Raw genomic sequence first — 22,257 nt, 5'->3', positions numbered from 1 at the left:
GGGCAAGTGGATACTGTCACTTGATTTTGGTAAAGCTTCTCAGTTTACTCTCTTCTGCATCTCTCAAATAGCTTGATTTGTTGCAGGTGTTGTGTGGGTGTAGTGAGGGGAGAAATCTTAAAAACCTAATGCTTGGAAACATTTGTAAATAACTTCAAAATTTGGTGCACATTCTCAGCTTTTTATGACAAGCTGGATGAAATGCAGAGCTGAGAGAGACCCACCCATGTTTCACCAAAATGTTAATTCAAATTCCCTGTTCCTGACGGAGCATTAATGATATGGCCATAAGCTTAAACTTTCAAGAAACATCAAAAATCAAGTCTTTTTTTCCAGGCTGGATCATGCAGAGAGATGCAAACGTGTACTGCTGGTGTGTTTTAATTATGTGGACAATTACTGAGATAAACGAGGACTGTGTATATCTGAAAAAAAAATTCATTTTGAGTGCTAAGGTGTGTGTGTGTGTGTGTGCGTGCTTTAGCACCTTGGGGGGAGGAGGGCCCTCTAGCCACAAAACAGTGAGTCTATCCTTGTGGATCTGGCTCTGTGGATTTATCCATTATTTCAGGGATCCACTGAATCAGAGCTATTTGCATGGAGGCCTTGTGCTTCTGCAGTACCTGAAACCCTCTTGTATCTCAACAGAACTGTGCTACTATGAAGAGTTATGGGTTGTCTTACAAGTTTCTGATGATCAAAATTTCCCTCTTGGTATGGTATTTTAAGATTCCTCCTCCATAATCTGAAATCAGTGTGGACTCAGTCAGTATTATGCTTCACAGTGGATGATGGTTTCTCAAGTCCTGCTGGGAGAAAGGGGGGAATGATGCTTCAAAGAAGGCACTCAGGCTGGGTTGCTGTCCTCAAGCCTCCGGATGATGTGGGGAATATCATAGAAATATAGTGCTGGAATGCACCTCAAAGTCTTCCTGTCTAGCCCCCTGCACTGAGGCATGACCAAGTAAACCTAGACATTTCCTGACAGATGTTTATCCAACCTGTTCTTAAAAACCTCTGATGGGGATTCCAGAACCTCCTAATATCTAACCTAAATCTCCCTTGCTGCAGATCAAACCCTTTATTTCTTGTCCTGCCTTCAGTGGACATAGTGAACAATTGATGACACTCCTCTTTCTAACAGCCCTTAACATATTTGCAGACTGTTATCAGATACCCTCTCAGTCCTCTTTTCTCAAGCCTGATTTTTTTTACCTTTCCTCATAGGTCAGGTTTTCTAAACCTTTGATCATTTTTGTTGCTGTCTGCTGGGCTCTTTCTAATTTTTCTACACCTTTCCTAATGTGTGATACCCAGAACTGGACATAGTACTCCACCTGAGGCCTCACCAGTGCTGAGCAGAGTGGGATAATTTTCTTGTCTTACTTACAACTCTTGGCTAATATTCTGGGGCATATTAACACTTTTTTGCAGCTGCATCAATTGTTGACTCACATTTAATTTGTGATCCACTTTAACCCCCTCCCAATACTTTCTAGCAGTACTACCACCAACCCAGTTATTCCTCATTTTGTCGTACCATTGGTTTTTGCTTCCTAAGTGCAAATTACTTCACTGCCTTTATTGAATTTCATCTTGTTGAATTCAGTCCTATTCTCCAATTTGTCAAGGTCCTTTGGAATTCTAATCCTGTCTTCCACAATGCTTGCAACTCCTCCCAGCTTGGTGTTGTCTGGAAATTTTATAAGCATGCTCTCCATTCCCTTATCCAGGTTGTTAATGAAAATATTAAATACTAGACCCAGGACTGACCCCTGTGGGATGCCACTACATATGCCCTCCCAGTTTGACAGTGAGCCATTGATAACTACTCAATGAGTAGTGTTTCAACCAGTTGTGTGATATGTAACTTCACTGTTTTCCTACCCAGGGAACACACTTATATCCTGCACACAAGCCGGTACACTTATGCCCTCAATGGTTTATCTTTCACGTAGTAGTCCAGTGTATTAGATGTCAGTTTCTGTTTCAAGCCCTCTGCTTGTGGAAATTGAAACAGTACGTGTTCGGAAAGGATTGTAATGCCCAGTCATTACTACAGAGTGGAATAGTCTAATAGTACAATTATGCTGTTCATTGGCTCTAGGTGTTGCATAATGAGGTTTTGAAATGTCATAAAATGACAAATGATGGTACAACTTGTCTATGTTGTGTCAGAAATGCAGGCTGTTCACTTACAGCAATGACAGATTCAAAGGACACCCTCTGTTGCAAAGCAATTCAGTTTTATACAAAGTCAAAGTAGTTCTAGGTACTAGACCTGCACGTATATCTCCCTGACCATATTGGTTTTTTTAAAGTTTCTGGTTGTATCAAAGACCCATACCAACAGCAGGGGAGGCTTGTTGATTAAATGGTAAAACTGACTAGACATAAAGTGCTGTCAAATGGATCATATAAACAGTTTAGGGGAGAAGCTTCAAATTTACATAAACTACCCCTTTCATTCACTTGGTATCGATCAAAGCAAGGTTACTGTTGCAGTGTTTTTATATGTAATAAAATTTGAAGCTTTCTTGAAAAGCATTACTGCATCTGCAGAGGCTGTCATGAGTTGGAAATGTTTCTGTTCTGTCCCTGTTTGGAGGTGGATCCTCTTGGGAATCTAAGACCAAAAATGGGAAAACTAGAGTGTATCTATAAAAGCAGATAATCTTGTCCAACATGGGACAAACCTGCAGCATTAAGGTAGTGGCAAAATACTTGGTGGTAGGAATTTATGGTTTATAATATGTTTATCTCAATTATACTTAGTGTGTATTTTGGTTTTTTTCTTTTCCAGTATGAAGTGTAACAGAACAGAATTTACCACCTGAAACTGCTGCTTCAAGTTCAGATCAGGAAAGGAAAACGCCACATTGTAACAACAAAACAAGACCAAAGAAGAGTAAACCTATACTGAAGACACAACACTTGATCTGAAACAAGAAGTTTGTGCCTACTCAACAGCTTCAAAAGAGCACGTCCCAACGCTGCTAGTAGTCTTTGTTTTCTCCAGTGCTGCACTGAAACTCCCCAGTGCAGCAGCAGTTATATTCTTTATTAGCTTCATAGATCATTTTCCTCTCGCTGTCTTTTTTTAATAATAGCAGTCTTCATACTTTGAAACGTGTGCTGAAACAGAAGAATCAGCGAATACTACTGAAAGTGCAATATTTGAATATCACTGCGAGGTTGGTGCATGTACTATCTCTATTCAACAGTTATAAATGGTTCTGAACTAAATCCTTCAATTATTTGGAATATAACACAAAACTTGTTAACAAATGTTCACTATTGCCTAGACTAGTGTTTATTGGTCTCAAATGTATGAGGGTAGAATTAATAGCACCCGATTGCTTCCATTTAAAACTATTTATGGAATCTCTTTAAGAATTGTCACTTGTAGCTTGTGGTCACTTGACCAGTAATGGAAAGCAATCTTGTAAATGCATGCAATCATTTCTCAAAGCTTCTACAATTTTCTCCAGGTTTCTCTTGAAATATCAGTTTACTCTAATGCTTTAGATCGGTATCTTTTTTAATAAAATTCCTATTTATCCTCAAATACTGATATTGCTGCAGTTGATAGTCCCCACTTCTGTAAACTGGCAGGTTAGATGTACAAGATGACTTCTTTTGGTAGTGGACTCCTGAGTTGGAGAGTACCCATGGGTCCAGTCTAGCAAAAAGCATCTGGCTTCTGCATTGCAAAAAACGATCCAAGCTTCTGTAGACTAGTACAGCAATTCCAACTTTTTTTTGATCTGGCCTCTTCTTTGGAAGCTGCCTCAAGAGCACCTTTTGTGATGGGACTCTGGATAAGTGGCACATGTAAATCGACAAGGTTCTTATTTCATTTTGTTTTATTCAGCATTATAAAATTAAGTTGAAATAGGCGTAGAAATATGTCAAGCACTTGGAAAGAACTTGTTGAATTTTCCTTGCTGTTTTCTCCCCCTACTGCATACCTTAGTGCCAACCTGGGCGATGCATCTCCTATTGGACTGAATTTATCATCTTATGGCCAATCAGTAATTTTTTTTCACTGTTCTAGAAATAGTCTTAACATTAAACCCAAACTAGCTCAAATGGTATAATGCAAAAACTTCCTTTGAGTAAGAGGAGTTGCAGCAAAGTGTTTTTACCTTGTTAGTTGAGGTTTTTTTAATGTAGTTTATAATTTTTTTGCATATTTGTAACACTTGAATACCTCTAGTTCCAATGGCATTTACTAGCAATTCTTCAGAAGCACGCAAAGGCCATTTTTCAAATGGATTTCATAAAACTTGGGACCCTTTTATCAATGTGAGGTGTCTGCCATCCTCACTATAGCTCTTTCAAAGTAGGTTAGTTGCTTCACCCATACTGTTGCTGAGCTGTTTTCAGTTTGAAAACCATTTCATTCCCTTCCCCCAACCATTTCCTCACTATTGACCATTTGCAGGACACCAGCTCCTCTTTTTTAAATAAATGTTAGTGTTGATGGCTGTTAAAGCCAATCAGTAGGGAGTACTTAAAGGTGTTGCCGTCCCTTGATGCTGTCTGCCTCACAAAGGGAGGTGCCCTAGGGGTTGCACCACTTTGAAGGTGGGTATCCCAAAGCCTGAAATTCTGGTCTGGTTTAGGCTTATGGCAGAGGGCTTTGCTACAGTGTAGAACTGTGGAGGGCATTCTGATCATTGTAACATTTAAGGAATAAAGATATTTTGAGCATCTGTCTGAATATACCAAGATTATGGTTTTGAAGCTTCTTGTAGTTTTAGAATTTTGCCTTTGGAGCTAGTGTTGTAGTGGTAAGTGCATTTGATATTATCTCCATTATATCATGTATTAGTACATTTTGGCATAGCTACTAGAAATTCTTTAGGTGTTCTCTAAAGCTTGTACTACTTGCTAATATTTAAACTGAGAATGTAACTGTCTTGTGTTAAGCTTTAGTTGATGTATTTCTTGATGCTTGATTTGTTTGAAACATTTTATTCAGTCATAGAAGTTACGAACCTTGGTTATTACTGAGTTGAGAAATTGCATCAGTCTGAACAAGACTCAGGTAAAGTGGTCAGGTTTCTTAAAAGCTTTTCACTTTTGGGTGTTACTTAAAAGAATGAATCCATACAACATTATGACTTATCAGAAAGCTCTAAAAATTCCAGTGTAGCAGAAAAATCTCTCCTATTCTGATGTAACTGCATATGAAATCTTTCCTGTCACTTGGGATGTCCCAAGAAAATAGTAAAAATGGTTTTGAAGCGGCTTGGTGGAGTTACTGTTTTCACAGGAGAAGGAAAGTGTCCTGCCCCATATATAACTTTACTTATCCAAACTTGTTTTTATTCAGCTACAAGTTTTAATGTGGTGGCAACAAAACCTGGGATAGTTAACTTGACTGTGCAGCAACTGTTTATAAAACTCAATATTTGCATTTATCTAATATTTACCATAAATGATTAGTTTTCAGTATTTTCACTTGTACCCTAGCTCCATGGAAGAACAGATCTTTCTATGACATGCTTCAAGGCTTTTTAATAAAATGCTAAATATGGCTGAAGAGAAATCAACTGCCTAAACTAAGGCTTGTAGCAAAGTTGCTGGCCACTGTATTATACCAAACAGAGAATAGTTAAAATCCTGGGCAATAGAAGGGTTCAGCTTGCTCTTGACGTTACATGAAGGACCAAATCCTGTGGGAAGTGTACCACTTGCAGTTCCCAGTAAGAATAGATAGAAGTTTTCAGGTGCTCAGCACCTCTCAGGATTTCTTTGTCTATGTTCTGCCCTCTCTCTCACAGAGAAGCTCTTGTAATGAAAGACATGGAAAGTTGTTAAAAATGGGAAAGGTGAAACACTCAAGCCTTCCTAAAATTGTAGGTTCTCTCAGACTTAACTAGTCTTTCAACTTTCAGATGTTCCAATTTGAGTATTGTATTGCTAGACATAGGATTTCTACAGAATTTAATTTGAGGGAGCTCTTCACTGGCATAGATACAAAGCAAACCCCTGATCATGTACCCATTTAAATCAATGGGAATCTTCCCACAGGTTTCAATGGGAGCCATATCAGGTCCCCTGACAACTGTTGGTAGTGTCAGGTTCAATCTTGCTGAAGTGGTAACTACTGCTTCCCTTAAACTAACCTGTGCTGCTCTCCCTTTAAAATGGGACAATAGAACACTACCTATCCTATTTTCAGGGGGAGCATACTGTACAATGGAAGAAGTTTGAAGATGGAAGAGGCTCTGAATTCAGTTGATTTTTAGCAACTGCTATTATAATTGCAGTTTAGAGGATTTTAAATTAGTCCATGTATAACTACCTCTGCTATAGAGGTACTTCTATACACTTCTCCTTCCAGTGTTTATCCCCTTTTGACCTCTAGCTTTTGTGTAGGATCTGGCTATGTTCCTGCTAGTTTGAGCAAGCCTGTGAGTGGAAAGAAAATGGAAATGCAGGACTAGAAACGTAGCCACATATGCTTTTCTTGAAAACAATTCAGTAAACCTGTGCAAACAACTGAAATGTGGGTTTAATATTTGTGTGAAGTTCTAATTAGTTTAACCTCTTATAGGATATGGACTTGACTAACAGTGACTTGCGTGTGTTTAAAGTTGTGCTAAATATTGACTAGTTATAATATTGTACTATGTTATCACAGCTGTATGAGATGGAGAACCATTATACTGTGTCATCAGATCCTCTCCCCCCTCCTGCAGCTCCCCTTCCTTCTCTTCTTTTACCTTTCTCTTCATCTTCTACCTCATCTGGGTCTAAAAAGCAGAAGAGGACCCCCCTGTATCAGAGATCTGTAAGTCAGGGCAGCAGTCTATACATCTGTTGTGTTTTAATAGCATGGGGAGTCTTAGGGGCTAACAACTTTGCACATACGTTCTCCCTTTTCAACTTTTCTAATATCAAACCTTTTAACAAGTTAAAGAATCCAATTCCTTCTGAGCCAATTAGAAATCCTAGCTGTTTTTTGTTTTCCTGTATCTGTTTCAGAAACTTTTTTACCACATGAAGATGTCATTTTTCTCTCCTCCCCTCCCCCACCCCCCCTTTATTTGGTGCTATGTATGTATGTGTGTGTTTAACTGCCACTTGGTCCAAGTACATCCTGTGGGGATGTATATTATTGACTTTGACTATTTCCTGGTATAAGCTACCCTATCTGCCTTTAATCTTAAGCTATAAAATGAGGGGCTGGGATGGATCATAGAACTAAAACAGCACTTGTGGTCTGTGTTGACACCCTTACATGAGACTCCTTCATTTTTAAAAAGCCAGTATGTAACAAATATGTTCCAAGTGAAGTCCTGTTGAGAAGCAGCAAGCACAGTACCCTCAGTTAGCAATAACTTCCAGACTGGAAATCATGTCACTCTTCCCTTATGCCACCATACAAAGCATTGATGTAGTTTCTCTTTGAGAAAGAGTCAGAACTTGGCCCTTGCAGGCATTTGATTGCCCTAGGCTTACTGTCCATTCTACTTAGCAGGAAATCCATTACTGTTTTGTGGCTTAAGAAATTTACAGCCAGAGTTGTGCTACCTGCCTCGAGATCAATAACTTCACTCTGGCCGGCAAACTCTAATATGCACTGCTTTAACCATAGATTTGAGTACACCGAATGCCTAATTCTCTGTTCTATAGTAAAAAGTATTGCCATTATACGAGCTATTCTGAAGCCTTTTAACCCTATTAATGTGAACTGGTTTTGAATGTTACTCTGGTGCTGTGACAGATCAGAATATATAGGTATCTGAGAACAAAAAGGAAACCCACAATCAGTTTCTTAAACAGATACATTGGAAACTGCAACAACTGAAAACATTAAATGTAGTGTCTCAAACTGCATGTTGACGGCACTTTGTCTTGAATGGTCTCTGTGAATTGCACGATGTTCATGGTTTCTTGTAATGTTAGGACCTCCTCTTTATAATAGCTACTAATTTGGTCGTCTTTTAAAACATAAATAGCACACTTCTACTTCCAAGTATCAAAGTGTTAAGAATAAGAGATTCTTATGGAGGGCTCCCACGTTGCATATTTATAAATCTAAAGAAATAGTTCTTTTAATGCATTTCAAAATTGTGTGTATGTCTCTCTGTAAAGAAGAGTCTTATAGAGAAACATTAAAGGATGGTTGAATTAATCTAACTTTTTTCCTTCTTCTAACTCCATTATTATTCAATGAAGTTTTTAAAAGCTCTGCCAGGCTCCAACCAACATTTAATTACTATGACAATGGGGTTAAACTTTTTCACTGGTTATCTAAAACTTTAACTTTGACAGTCACCAAATGTATGCGCAAACGCAAATAAAATTTGGCTATTTAAAAGCCTTATAAATATTTATTGGTTCCATGTGGGAAGAATCTTAATAATGCCTAATTTCCTTAATGACCAACTTCATCAGTGAAAGCAGGTTATATTTTACCTGGATGCTAATTCTAGTTTAAGACTGTCAAATGTAAAGCAGTGAATATAAGAATTCTTCTACTGAGGATGCTCTTAATACAGTATTTAATTTAAAAAAAAAAGTCTAGGTAAATTAGAATGAAATCTGACTTGATGAGCAAACTTTATTTTTATGTAGTCATTACAGCATGTTTTTTGTTACTCAAATTTAGGAAACTCATAGATTTATTACATTCTTAAGTTAAACTACTTTAGAGATATTTTTATCATGAAGAATTGTCCAAAATTCTATTTGCCTGTTGGTCAGTTGTTGCTTTTTCATAAAATTCAACAGGCTCTTCACTTCATATTTATTATACTTATCATGCAGTGGCATAAGATTTTCAGGGGTGGGAAAGAGAAACTTTTGTTTTGGAATAGTTATAGCTTACCTTTCATTTCTTTAAATAGATGAGCTTTGATCCAAACCTTCTCCACAACAATGGACACAACGGGTACCCCAATGGTACTTCGGCAGCACTGCGTGAAACTGGGGTTATTGAAAAACTGCTGACCTCTTATGGATTCATTCAGTGTTCAGAACGGCAAGCTAGACTGTTCTTCCACTGTTCACAGTATAATGGCAACCTGCAGGAGCTTAAAGTAGGAGGTAATGAGTCAACCAATAAGATTCTCTGCATTCTAAATTGAGAATTGCAGTCTTGTACCTTGTAACACAAAGTTCTGATACATCTAACCACCCCTACAGACACATACAGTTACTTCTGACTGGCTAAACTGACAATTGAATCAGAAATCTCCCAGTAGAAAGGAAAACCAAAGAGAGAATTCTGGGTAATTTAAGGCTTTTGTCTTCTGTCAGTGATACTGTTTTATGGCTACCTTTGAGAAGGAGTCATGCTGGGACAAATTTAATTGGTAGGGATAGGGAAACTATATACAAAAAGCAATTCATCTTTTGCCTACTTCCCCCTGTTCGTGAGTCCATAGGCTATGTTATTCCCAGATGTACTCCATTAATTTCAGTGGAGTTGCCCTAGGGATGGATGACCATATTTCAGTAGAGAGACATTATTCCCCCACAATTCTGCTTGATCTGGCAGTAAAGATTAAAAACAGAATTTCACGACACATCTATCATGAAACCTGGTGTCTGGTATTGAGTCAACTGAAGGTATTAAAATTAGGTTGGAAGTGGCAAGACTTTAAAACACAGACCTTTAACTCACTAGCAAAAGGGGCGAATAAACTGAGTATTATCAGGAGAAACTTCCACAAGCAAAATGACCTCCAACAGTAGTAAGGGAGTTGAGAATTCACTTGTGGTGTTCAGACAGCAGAGTGTAGAGCTAATAAATGTCATTACTGTATGCATGTTTCTCCTTTCTCTCCCCTTTTTTTTGTTTTGTCCTTTTGTTCTGCTTTTTTTTAATGTAAACATAGAGCTGGAGGGTCCTGTGTCACTATTATGGTTTTGATTCTTGCAGATGATGTTGAATTTGAAGTATCTTCTGACCGCCGAACTGGAAAACCCATTGCTGTTAAATTGGTGAAGATAAAACCAGAAATTTTACCTGAAGAGCGAATAAATGGACAAGTTAGTTGCTGTGATGTCTAATTTCTATATGCAAATAATTTATATCCGTTTTACTCTAATACAAAAGGACAAATCCCATTTTTGCACGCATAATCTTAGTTGCATAAATTTTTCAATTAAATTGAAAGTGTTTTTTATCTAACTTTGGCAAAAATATCAAGATTCAGTTTGGGCTTTTATTTAACCCCAAACACTTCTTACAGTCAACAGAAGTACTGTGAGTTTAAAACTTTGCAGCATGGCATCCTCTTGTGGATTACATTTAAAGTGCATCCCTGAGTGTGTAGTAGAGGATATTAAAGTTCAGTTTGTATTGCACAGTGCTGCTCCTGAAATGATTAGCAATGGATATTTTTTTTTTTTTTGACTGGTAGGTTGTGTGCGCTGTTCCTCACAATTTAGAGAGTAAATCTCCAGCTGCCCCGGGTCAGAGTCCAACAGGGAGTGTATGCTACGAACGTAATGGGGTAAAACTCATGTATTTTACTTAAACTTTTGAGTGACCAACCAGTGTGATCTGTACACAGAAAAAAAAATTTAAAAATTGGCACTGTTTTTGAAGTAGACAGTTTAAACTGCAGTTGTCACCCAGTCTTAATTTTTTTCTAAGAACTACAAACACTAATTACCACAAATATAGAAACCTCTGTTGACTTCCATGTGTTTTTGACAACTTATTCTGCCATAATACCTTTGTTAAAGCATTTAATGTAGAACTAAAGACCTAGTTACAGATTCTTACTAGTTATGATTATGATTTAATGTCAGTTAATATTAACAACTAACTGTTCATAGGATCTTTATTTTCTTGGACTTAACTCTTTTACCCTTTGGAAATCAACTTAAATGTAATGGCAATACTGTGTACAAACCTTTCAACTCCTCAAGTTGCTGGGTATGGACTCAGCAAAACCACGAGCACCAAGGAACCAAAACGTTCTCGCATGCAACGTTTTCACAATTTCCAACTTTTCACAAATGTTGAAATAATGTAACTTGAAATGGAAAATAATTTATTAAATTAATGCCACATTGATATTTAATCTTGTTTAAAGCAAGGCTGCATTTTGCAAATAGAGTAATGCTAGTGAACCTTAATTTGCAGGAAGTGTTTTACCTGACTTACACCCCTGAGGATGTTGATGGAAATGTACAGCTGGAAACTGGAGATAAAATAAATTTTGTAATTGATACAAATAAACAGTAAGTTGATACTTCTATTTCCTGATTACGCACCGCATTAACAATGTGGTGTTTCAGAAATGCAGGGCTGGAAGGGACATTGAGAAGTCATGTGCACTGAGGCAAGACCAAGTAAACCTAGACCATCCCTGACAGGTGTTTGTTCAAACTGTTTTTTAAAAACCTCCAATGATGGGGATTCCACACCTCCCTTGGAATGCTATTACGGAGCTTAATTACTCTTATAGTTAGTAAGTTTTCATAATATCTCACCTAAATTTTCCTCACTCTAGATTAAACCCGTTACTACTTGTCCGACCTTCAGTGTACATGGAGACCTGATCACAGTCCTTTTTGAATCAGCCCTTAACGTATATCTGAAGACTGTTATCGGGTCCTCCTTCAGTCTTGTTTTCTCAAAACTACACATGCCTGGTTTTTTACTTTTCCTCAAAGGTCTCTAAACCTTTGATCACTTTTGTTGCTGTCCTCTGGACTCTTTCCAATTTGTCCCCATGTATCCTGATGTGACACCCAGAACTGGACACAGTACTCCAGATGAGGCCTCACCAGTGCTGAGCAGAGTGGGATAATTACCTCGTGCCTTACTTATGACACTCATGTTGTTAAATGCCAGAATATTGGCCATTTTTGCAACTGTATCACATTGACTGTTTGATTTCCCCCTCTCCATAATTTCCAGATTCTTCTCAGCAATACTACTGTCTAGCCAGTTATTCCCCATTTTGTAGTTTTGCATTTGATTTTTTTTTTTTTTTTTAATTCTTAGCTCTGTATGTATATAGTTTCGTCTGGTTAAATTCAGACCAATTTATCATAGAAGTTAGTGGTTACACACAAGACTTAGAAATCAAAACTTGTTTACCAGAATTGCTGAAACTGTTTGATAGTGTTGGCCAAAGGCGCCATATGTCTGATGTAATTACTTTATCATCAAGTTTAAAAGTATCTTGTATATTTAGTAGTGTAAAGCTCTATCGAATCTCAAACATAAGTCTAGCATTTCTTGCTTTAGTTCAAAGATCTTAAATTGCAAATGGGTGTATATTTAAAGCAAGAAAAGATTAGCTAATAGACCTTTACTTAAAATTTCTAGGTTTATTTGGTAAGAGTAGCATGTTCTAGTTTTCTCTACCTTGCCCAGTCAAATAGCAAATAAGAAGGCTGCTTTAAATCTGATATGATTATTAAATTTCTCATTGTTTAGAGGCACTGCTTAGGTCTACTTTGTCATCGTAATCTACCCTTTTTCCTAGTACTGGTGCTGTAAGTGCTCGTAACATTATGCTATTGAAAAAGAAACAAGCCCGCTGTCAAGGAGTAGTTTGTGCCATGAAGGTAAGCAGAGTTTACTCTTAATTTTTTTAAAAGCTGTTTGAAAGGAGCAATATATGTATATGCTCTACATAGTAAAGGTTTGGCACAGAGGGCACTTAAACACTTCAGAACTTGATCCATTAACAGTTTAACACAATTACTCTTCTTGACTATTCCTTTTCTTTAAGATGGCTGTAGTAATGTGTGTTTTCCCATTATATGTGTCTTAAGTTTCAAAAATATCTTTATACGAATGGTTCAGTAGCTGTAGATCAGCGTTTCTCAAATGCGGCCACCAGGGGCTTTGCTTGCAGTCACAGCCTCCTGGGCTGTTATGGGGGGAGGGAGGGAGGTAGCAGCCCCGCCCTGTTGCTCCTGGATGCACTGTCTTGGTTGCTGGGGCCGCCAGCAGTGGTTGGTCCCTGCTCCCCCTGTGGAGACACCTAGGGCACAATGCTGGAGGACCGGGCAGCTGGTGAGTTCCCCACCTTCCCAGGGGTGATGGGGTTCAGGTTTTAGGCTTCAGCTCTGGGGTGGCAGGGCAGAGGGGAGGCAGGCTCTGGCCACAGGGCTTCGGGCTCCAGGCCCCCCACCCCCATTGCCCCGACCCCCGCTGCCTCCATCGACCCTCCCATCCAGGGCTTAATTTGTCCCCAGGCTTGACAGGGCTGAGTAAGTCTGCTGTGAAAAGCAATACTTGTATGCTTGTTAATATCACTTTTCACAACAGACTTACTGCAATAAATAATTTACAATGATTTGGATGTGTATATGCACATATTTAAGTATTTTAAGAAAAACTGAGAGCGGCCACCAGCAAGAGTTGGAGGCTGCACTCTGAGGCCACCAAAAAATTTGTCCTGAGAACCCCTGCTGTAGATCATCTGGGGGCACACTTAGTCTGTAACATTTTATTTGGCTTTTTCTCATTGCTTGGTTTTATCTGAGAACTTTGCTTTTTATCAGAGTTCAAAGTACAAACTATTGTCTTGGTGTTTTAGACAGTTGACTATTTGCTAAACATTGTATGTTCTCTTAGGAGGCCTTTGGATTTATTGAAAGGGGCGATGTCGTAAAGGAGATATTCTTTCACTATAGTGAATTTAAAGGTGACTTAGAAGCCTTACAGCCTGGTGATGATGTGGAGTTTACAATCAAAGACAGAAATGTAAGATCAAATCCAGTAAAATTGAAGACAAGATTCAATTATATATAAAAGATGAGTCTTCTAGTAACTTATACCTCTTCCATCTTTGTTTTGATTTACTTTCTGTTCATAGGGTAAAGAAGTCGCAACAGATGTAAGACTACTGCCTCAAGGAACTGTTATTTTTGAAGATATCAGCATTGAACATTTTGATGGGACTGTAACCAAAGTAATCCCAAAAGTACCCAACAAAAATCAGGTAAATTTAAATATTTCCTAGAGGTCTTCTTCCCAACATTTGCATGTCTGAAATAGAAGAAAGGTGTTCATCTAGTCCAAATTGTATAGTGCTACTCTTACACTTCAGCACAAATGCTGAAACATGAAAATACTGCTGTAGAGTGGTATGAATGAGGGCTTTATCTCCAACAGCACAGCTTAGACTCTGGCATCTTAGTCCCATAACATTATTCAAAGTAAAATTATTACGTTATTATGGCTGTTATGTTACTATATAATCACTACATGTATCTGTAGTGGCCGCTACCAATGGGGAAAGTTAAAGAACAAGTGTTAAGGTGACTCCACATATTTATGTGAATGTTAAAAACTATCATCTGAACGTAAAGAACTGTTGTAGAAATGTGAGCTAAAGAAAGGGACTGTGGTGGGGGGAGAATCCTGCCTTTTAAAAGGATAGAGACAAAAGGGGAGAAAGATCTTTTCATCTGCTGCTGGGTTGAAAAGTTTGGGGGTTGGGTTTTTTGTTTTTGTCTTTTCTCCTTGAGGATTGTTGTGGGTGATAACCCAGACAACATCCAAGGTCCTAAATGCAGACATCGTTTGATTTGATGTTTGTCTTTTGAGGAAAGCCGAATAGGTGTATGCTTGGTACCTCACCTTTCAGAACAGTTTGTGTTGCTGTATCCCTGTTTCTTCAAGAAAGTACTCTATCATAGAAGGTATCTCAGTTTCCTATTATTGTCTTGAGGCTAAAGGGACTCCTACATTAGACATACTACCCCATCTGCAGGTCAGAAGACTGAATATAGAAGCAGGTAGACATTCTTATTCAACAAGTGCTTGAAAACATTAATTAATTCTGTGTTGGGGCAACAGCTGAAGTCTTATTAGTTTTATGTAGGTGGCAGGCAGCATAGGCCACTGAATTGCTGTAACCCTGGGCAGGTCACTTAACATCTCTGTCTTAGTGTTCCCATATGTAAATCGGAGGTCTGAAGTCCTAAGTAGTAACCTACCAATACTTCCGGGAAAACTCAGAGACCAGTTCATAGTCAGTTGAAGTACAACTAATGAATTTCTTACAAGGCTCAGTTTACAGTCTAGAAGGAATGGCTGGTTCATGAAACATTTCTTTTCCTTTCCACATGGTCACTAGAATGACCCATTGCCTGGACGCATCAAAGTTGACTTTGTGATTCCTAAGGAACTTCCATTTGGAGACAAAGATACAAAATCCAAGGTGACACTACTGGAAGGTGACCATGTTAGATTCAACATTTCTACAGATCGACGTGACAAATTGGAACGAGCCACCAATATTGAAGTTCTTCACAATACTTTCCAGTTTACTACTGAAGCTAGAGAAATGGCAAGTATCTTTTTTTAAAATGGATCTGTGTACATAGGCATGTACTCGGGGGGGAGGGGGGGTGTATGATGGCTTAATCAGGATTGTTCTGAGGTTTTTTTGCTTTAAGTTGATATATTCTAATGCATCTCTTGACATCTTCACTGAAAACTACTCTGAAGAAAAATGCTTTCCCTTTATTAGTAGTTTACGCTTAACACAGTACTATACTGTATTTGCTTTTTTTCCTCTACTGCTTCCTGATTGTGTATTTCTGGTTCCAAATGATGTGTGTGTGTGTGTGTGTGTGTGTGTGTGTGTGTGGTTGACTAGTCAGTTCATAATGCTGAGGTTCTACTGTATTTTAAATTAAGGCTTCCTGCTTGCTGACTTTTAAATCAATCCACTCGCCCTGAGGTTCAGACTTTGTAAACTGATGTTAGCCCCAATTGTTCCTCTCTAAATCCACACAAGAACTTGTTAGCTCTTCAAACTGTGCGTGCTCTCTACTTCTAGTTTAAGAATTAAGCATAAAAAATTCCATGTTTGCTCCAATTCACAGTGGAATTCAGAGAGCTGTTTTGGATGCAAAGTCTCTAACAGCATACTTGCCAAGGGATAGATTCCTGAAGCTTAAGGTAAAAGCTGCTGCAGGATCTACTTGACTGCTACATAAGGTTCTTCCTAAGGCTTCCTGCACATGTGACACCTTCAGTATGGTGTAATGGAAAACTGGTTAAAAGACTTCATTTTCTTCTTCACAGGACAGTTTATGCTCCCTAGTGATTTCAGGAGCTCAGACTCTGTGGTGGACAACACCAAAGAATGTGTGCTGAGGGGGGTGCCTTTCATCCCTATAGACAGTTGAAAAGGAATTAACTCTGGTTTTCAACATAATTTGGGGAGGTTGCTTGGGCCACCATATAATTCAGCATCTCGAATCCAACCAGACACCATAAAATATACTAAACTCTAGGTGATCTGCCTTAAAGAACTTTTCTTCTGCTGTAAGTCCTGACATGCATTTTCCATATATTATAGAAGTGGACAAGGAGGCGCTTGCTCTTGGTATCCATGTTAACAAGCTGTTTGAGTAGCATTTTATTTACTCAACAAAGACCTGGAACTAATTGACTTATTAAAGAAAAAATATTTGCTGCTAAATAACTCACTCTTCCTTTGTTGGTCATACTGTTTGAGTAGCTGGATGACAACTGGCACTCATGAAAGTTTTCACAAATGTTTCATGTTTCCTGAAATTCTCCCCAGATCTGGATTACTCACCATTGGCCTGTTAGTCTCTTTTCTAGTAACAGAGTAGAAATGATACCACGTGACCAGTTGCATGCTGTTTATTGCAGAGAGTGGATACTTGTAATGAACAATTTACAAAGTATTCAAAGTCTGAATTTAGTCCAAACTATTTGGCAGAAATCAGGAATTACTCACATACAGAAAGACCTAAATTACTTGTGTTCAAATACTGTTTGACCAGCTCAAGCAAAGAAAATACCTTGGGAGCCTACCTGAGCTGACAATGCAATGTTGAATATGAAGTCTCTCAAAGGGATTGATGTTTGTCTTCAAATGTCTCCTTTGTAAAAACAATGTATTTTGAGTCCCTACTTTGTTAGAGGCAGTGGGGATCTAGTCTCCTTTGGGATGTTTTTTCTTCCCAGCTACGTACTAAACTTCAACTTCGGTTTCTCAGTTTTGCTAGCATCAAACCTTTGGTTCTTCTGTCAGTTCATGTGGAGGTCCTGTCGCAGGCAGGTTCTTCACCAAGATCAGATATTTCTGGCAGCTGGGATCAAGGCATTAGTCATGAGGTCAGATACTGATTGCTAATGAGAAAATAAATAAATCTTTCTAGGCAGCCATAAATCTTTCACAAGAGAAGCATATGCTTTAAAGCTGAAAATATAATCTTTGGTTTCAGTCAAACATTCCAGACTTTCCCTGAGTTCTGTTAGGGTCACTTGGTAGCTGTATCTACATACAACTACGGTTGTGCATGAATCCTCTAATAGTACATCCTATTAAGTTCTTACACGGACTACTGATCCTTCCTCACTTGAGTTTTAGGACTTCTGTCCATCGCTTGCAGAGCTTAGAGACAGGTTTTGAGCCTTGGGGTGATGTCTTGGAAATTTGGAATTACTTTTGTCCTTTGGACCACCCTCTAAGAGTTGTTACTGCTAGTTTCCCACAATGTGATCTATATCAGCAATTCTGAAAAGGAGAAAGATGCTTCTTTATACTGTAACTCTTCTAGGTGATTGCATATAAAGATCCATACTTACACTCCTTTCCCTTTTCAAAGACTTTGAGATGCAAAAGAAACTGGTTGAACCTGTTTTGCATCTCCTCTTGTCCCTGGGGTTGAGTACTATGATCTACAAGGGAGCATGTGCATGTACCAGCAATCATTCTTATAATGCTCTGGCCATGCACTAAGGATATTCTACATCCCACAAGTGCAGCTCTGTTCAGACAGACATCTAAGAACTCTAATTACTTTTCACTGGCTGCAGCAACTGACAAGGTGTCCTGTATCTTTGTGTGTCCCCAGGGTGTGATTGCAGCAATGAGAGATGGCTTTGGTTTCATTAAATGTGTTGACCGGGATGCCCGCATGTTCTTTCACTTCAGTGAAATTCTGGATGGAAACCAGCTCCACATTTCAGATGAAGTAGAGTTTACTGTGGTTCCGGTGAGTAAAATTACAACTTTTAAAATACTAATACAAGTATTGTGTTCATTTTAAAGTACTGTGGGTCTTGTTTTCCAGGATATGTTGTCTGCCCAAAGAAATCATGCTATAAGGATTAAGAAGCTTCCTAAGGGCACAGTTTCATTCCACAGCCAGTCAGATCACCGCTTTGTGGGCACTATAGAAAAAGAAGCCACTCCTGCCAAAGCCACTAGCCCAAATAAAAGCAAAGAAAAGGTAATGCTGTTTCTCTAGGTGTGCATTAGCTATTTAGTGTTCTGCTTCGAACTGAGGATACACTTACAAAATGTATTTAACTTAATTTCTGGAAATATTTGCCTATTCATGAGTGACTGTACTGCATGGCTAATGGTAAAAGTCAGCCAAATACCATACCAGTTGTTTGGCTGAAAGCAGAATAATAGAAGTGCAACTTCTGGCTCTCAGAAGGGATGTAGTAGCTGAAAAAATTAGTTCCAGTTTTGTGTCGGATCATTGTCTTAAGAGCCTTGTGGGAAACTTCTCCTCTGGTAGCGGTTTGCCAAGATGCGTGAATTTGCCAAAACACAGCCTAGAGGTAAAGTAGGCATATCCGTGCCTCCCAAGTGTTTAAAATTGCCCCATCAAAAGTGACAGTGCTCACTACTTAAGTTTCAGCTAAATGCCTATTTGAAATAGTGGCGCATGCCCATTTCAAAAATGTTGTATAGGTAAACCGTGTTTAACTGATAGCATAAAATTTGGGACTGTTCCTATTTTCAGGTTCTGAATTATGTCTGCCATTTGGTTATTGCCTTTACCGACTACTAGACAGCTATCTTGTAAAACATGTTACATAAACTGCATTTGTATTGACTCAGGCACTTTAAAAAGCATGCATCTACCAATTAGTCTCTGCTTCATAATGAATCTTGCTATTTCTCTTTAGGAAGCTGAAGAGGGAATAATCGCGTATGATGATTGTGGAGAGAAACTGACTGTTCCTTATCAGGCAAAGGATGTGGAAGGATCTACTAACCCTCAGATAGGAGATAAGGCAATATAACTAAGTTCCCAAAATATATATGATCTTTCTGTGAGCTACAAAGTGTGACCTTTGCTTTTCATAGCTATTGCAGTCAAAGACTAGTTCAGAAAGGAGTGAAGAATAATGTGTGAACTGTTTTCCTCTTTACATTACAGAAGAGTAGAGTATTCCCTTTCCCATTTTGGTATTCAGAACACTTCTTCAACTAGGCCTGGTGAATAGCCTTTTTTTTTTTTTTTTTTTCCCCCTGCGAATTATACAGAAGATATTTCTGAAGCTCTTGAGGTGTGCCTCATCTAAGAGTTATACATTGCTTTACTGGTAATTACTTATATGGCATCATACATGTAAAGGGTGCTCAAATGGTAAGAGATTGTTCCTGAAGAGTGTATACTAATTCAGTCTAATATGCATGGGACAATTGTCTACATGTTTTCCTGTGAGGACTGTCCAAGAGGAGATGGATGAAAGAAGACTTTATGCAAAGTGGATTTGAAGGAGAGGGAGAATGCTTGTTCATGGTGTGTAGGAAGCTATTCTTACTGTGAGTGGTAGTATAAAAGGCAGGGACCAATGAAGATCTGGAAGGAATCCCAGGTACAGAGCGGGTGGTCTTCAGATGGCATACTACGAAGATACTGTTTGTTCAAGCTAATAACCCCCTTCCTCCCCACAAGACCTAAACTGAAATGGACAGTGTTGTGACACTCAAGCTTCTTGAGGATGGAGACAACTGTAGGACAGAAAGGTGAACTATAGGGAAATTATGCCTTGTATGTGGGTAAGAGAATTGATACATCATGCTACATGGTTAGCCTGCCTTTAGCAGTAGCTGCTTCCTGCTCACCTGCTGCTTCAAATGGAGTAAGGGACGTCCAAAGGGAACCTATTGAAGTAGATATAAGTGTAATGGGCAAATGGTTGAAGAGCAGTCATCGAGAATGCACTTAGCAAAGGGCCATAGCACTTCGTGTCAGTGGCTACACTGTATAGCTTTATTCCAGGTGTCGAAAGGCTTGACAGGGTTATTACTGATCCGATGCAACCAAGTTAATGATGGACGATTATGTGGCTGCCATCAGACCATGGCCAGGTAATTTCTTCTCTTGAGCTCACGTCCAGTCTTGAGGGCTGAATGTGTGGGACTTTATCTCTGAGGCAGAGTACATGGTCAAAAAGTGCCAGACAGTGACTTCAGTCTTCTGAAGGCCTGTTCTCATTGGGATTCTCTGTCTGTCCCTAGAGGAAGTGTGTGAAGGCGGGACAAGATTATGATGATCAATAGATGGCTCAGGCAGTGGTGGTATAAGGAGGGTTTGGGGATGTTTAACCACTGGGAAGCATTTCTGGACAGAGGACTGTTCTTATGGGATGGACTTCTGGGATGGAGGTTGACAGAACAGCTTTAAACTAGGAGTTCAGGATAGATGGTTGGGAGATGCTAATATTGAGAGGGAGGAAAATAAACTCAGATGATACAGTAATGGGGGGAAAGGAACAGAGGATAGGCAAATGGATAACGAGGAAATATGACGACAGTAACAAGTAGGCAATACTGGCAGTAAAATGACGATGTAATTGGGTGGGGAATATGGGTGAAGCCAAGAAGAAACAACAAAGGTGTCTGTACACCAATGCAAAGACCCTGGGTAACAAACGGAGGAGCTAGAACTACTGGTGTAGGAATTGAAACCATATATCATGGGGATAATGGAAACAGGGTGGAATAGTAGTCAGACTAAAATATAGGTATTGAAGGGTATGTGCTGTTCAGAAAAAGACAAAGGCAAGGGTGGTAGAGTAGCAGTTTATTAATGATGAGGTAGACTAAAGAAGCAGGTTTCCGGCAAAATAGATCATGCACGGACCAGATAGCAACGCTCCGCATCATAGTCGAGCAGTCTGTGGAGTGGAACTCCTCGTTGTACATCAATTTTGTTGACTATGAGAGAGCATTCGATAGCGTGGATCGAGAGACTCTCTGGAAGCTCCTTCGGCACTATGGCATCCCAGCAAAGGTGGTCAACCTGATTAAGAACTTACATGACGGCACACACTGTAGAGTGATCCATGGAGGGCAGCTTACAAACAGATTCCAGATGCGAACCGGAGTCAGACAAGGATGCTTGTTGTCACCATTTTTCTTTCTCCTTGTCATTGATTGGATTATGAAGACATCCACTTATGAGTGTAGGAATGGAATCCAGTGGACGTTGTGGACCCAGCTTGATGACCTGGACTTTGCCGATGACCTTGCACTCCTTTCGCATAGCAAACAGCAGATGCAAGAGAAGACCAATGTAGTGGCAGCCACGTCATCACATCAACATCCACAAGGACAAGACCAAGATCCTCAAGATTAACTCATCAGTAATGACCCAGTCACACTGAATGGAAGCCCTCTAGAAGAAGTGCAGTCCTTCACCTACCTAGGCATCATCATCGACCAACAGGGTGGCACGGACGCAGACATCAAAGCAAGGATCGGTAAGGCAAGAGCAGCTTTCTTACAGCTCAAGAACATCTGGAGCTCTAGAGAGCTGTCTTTGGCAACAAAGATTAGACTGTTCAACTCCAACGTGAAATCAGTCTTATTGTATGGAGCTGAAACCTGGAGGATAACTAAAACAACCACCAGGAAGATCCAGACCTTCATAAATAGTTGCCTTAGAAGGATTCTCCAGATCCGCTGGCCAGACACCATCAGCAACATCTACCTCTTGGAGAGGACCCGTCAACTTCCAGCAGAGGAAGAAATTAGAAGGAGAAGGTGGGGTTGGATAGGGGACACACTACGCAACCAACATCACTAGACAGGCATTGCGGTGGAACCCCCAAGGCAAGCGGAAAAGAGGCCGTCCAAAAAACACCTGGTGACGCGACCTTCAGGCTGATAGCATAAAAATGGGCTATACCTGGAACCAGCTAGAGCAAATGGCCCAGGATAAAGGACTCTGGAGATCTGTGGTTGGCGGCCCATACCCCGATTGGGGTGACGGGCATGAGTGAGTGAGACTAAAGAAATGTAGCAGTGATGGAATGGATAAAATGGAAACTGGGTCAAAATCACTTGAGAAAGAATGGTAACAGAGGCTCCTCTGGGATAGTGCTTGTGCATAACCATTTTAGGGTTAGTAGTATTAGATCTTGAGGATCTCGGAAGAACTGGTTGTAGAGGACAAACTTGGTTCGAGTGATGGTGAGTTAATTCAGTTTAAGTGGAGGGATAAACAAGAATAGGTCTC

The 22,257-nt window shown here is 39.4% G+C and overlaps 1 protein-coding gene across 5 annotated transcripts in view; it reads left to right on the top strand.

Annotated features, from left to right (window-relative positions):
• CSDE1 (cold shock domain containing E1) overlaps positions 1-22,257 on the top strand; it is a 46,970-nt gene that overhangs the window by 2,838 nt on the left and 21,875 nt on the right. The window contains exons 2-14 of one of the 5 annotated variants that reach the window (XM_026661009.1): positions 2,804-3,194; positions 6,779-6,805; positions 8,868-9,066; positions 9,905-10,014; positions 10,389-10,481; positions 11,120-11,217; positions 12,474-12,555; positions 13,574-13,702; positions 13,815-13,940; positions 15,081-15,293; positions 17,845-17,985; positions 18,064-18,222; positions 18,914-19,021. In XM_026661009.1, coding sequence (XP_026516794.1) covers positions 8,868-9,066; positions 9,905-10,014; positions 10,389-10,481; positions 11,120-11,217; positions 12,474-12,555; positions 13,574-13,702; positions 13,815-13,940; positions 15,081-15,293; positions 17,845-17,985; positions 18,064-18,222; positions 18,914-19,021 — 1,458 coding nt within the window. In that variant the 5' untranslated portion in view covers positions 2,804-3,194; positions 6,779-6,805. Of the gene's footprint in view, positions 1-2,803; positions 3,195-6,655; positions 6,806-8,867; positions 9,067-9,904; positions 10,015-10,388; positions 10,482-11,119; positions 11,218-12,473; positions 12,556-13,573; positions 13,703-13,814; positions 13,941-15,080; positions 15,294-17,844; positions 17,986-18,063; positions 18,223-18,913; positions 19,022-22,257 lie in introns of all 5 variants that reach the window. The other 4 variants (XM_026661008.1, XM_026661005.1, XM_026661007.1 and 1 more) reach the window with 4 other exon arrangements.

The sequence above is a fragment of the Terrapene carolina genome, unplaced genomic scaffold (assembly GCF_002925995.2).
Source record: "Terrapene carolina triunguis isolate 2854851 unplaced genomic scaffold, T_m_triunguis-2.0 Scaffold926, whole genome shotgun sequence".
NCBI classification, from domain to species: Eukaryota; Metazoa; Chordata; order Testudines; family Emydidae; genus Terrapene; species Terrapene triunguis.
The sequence above is the reverse complement of the archived record's forward strand: the minus strand, read 5'-3'. Positions and strand labels throughout refer to the sequence as shown.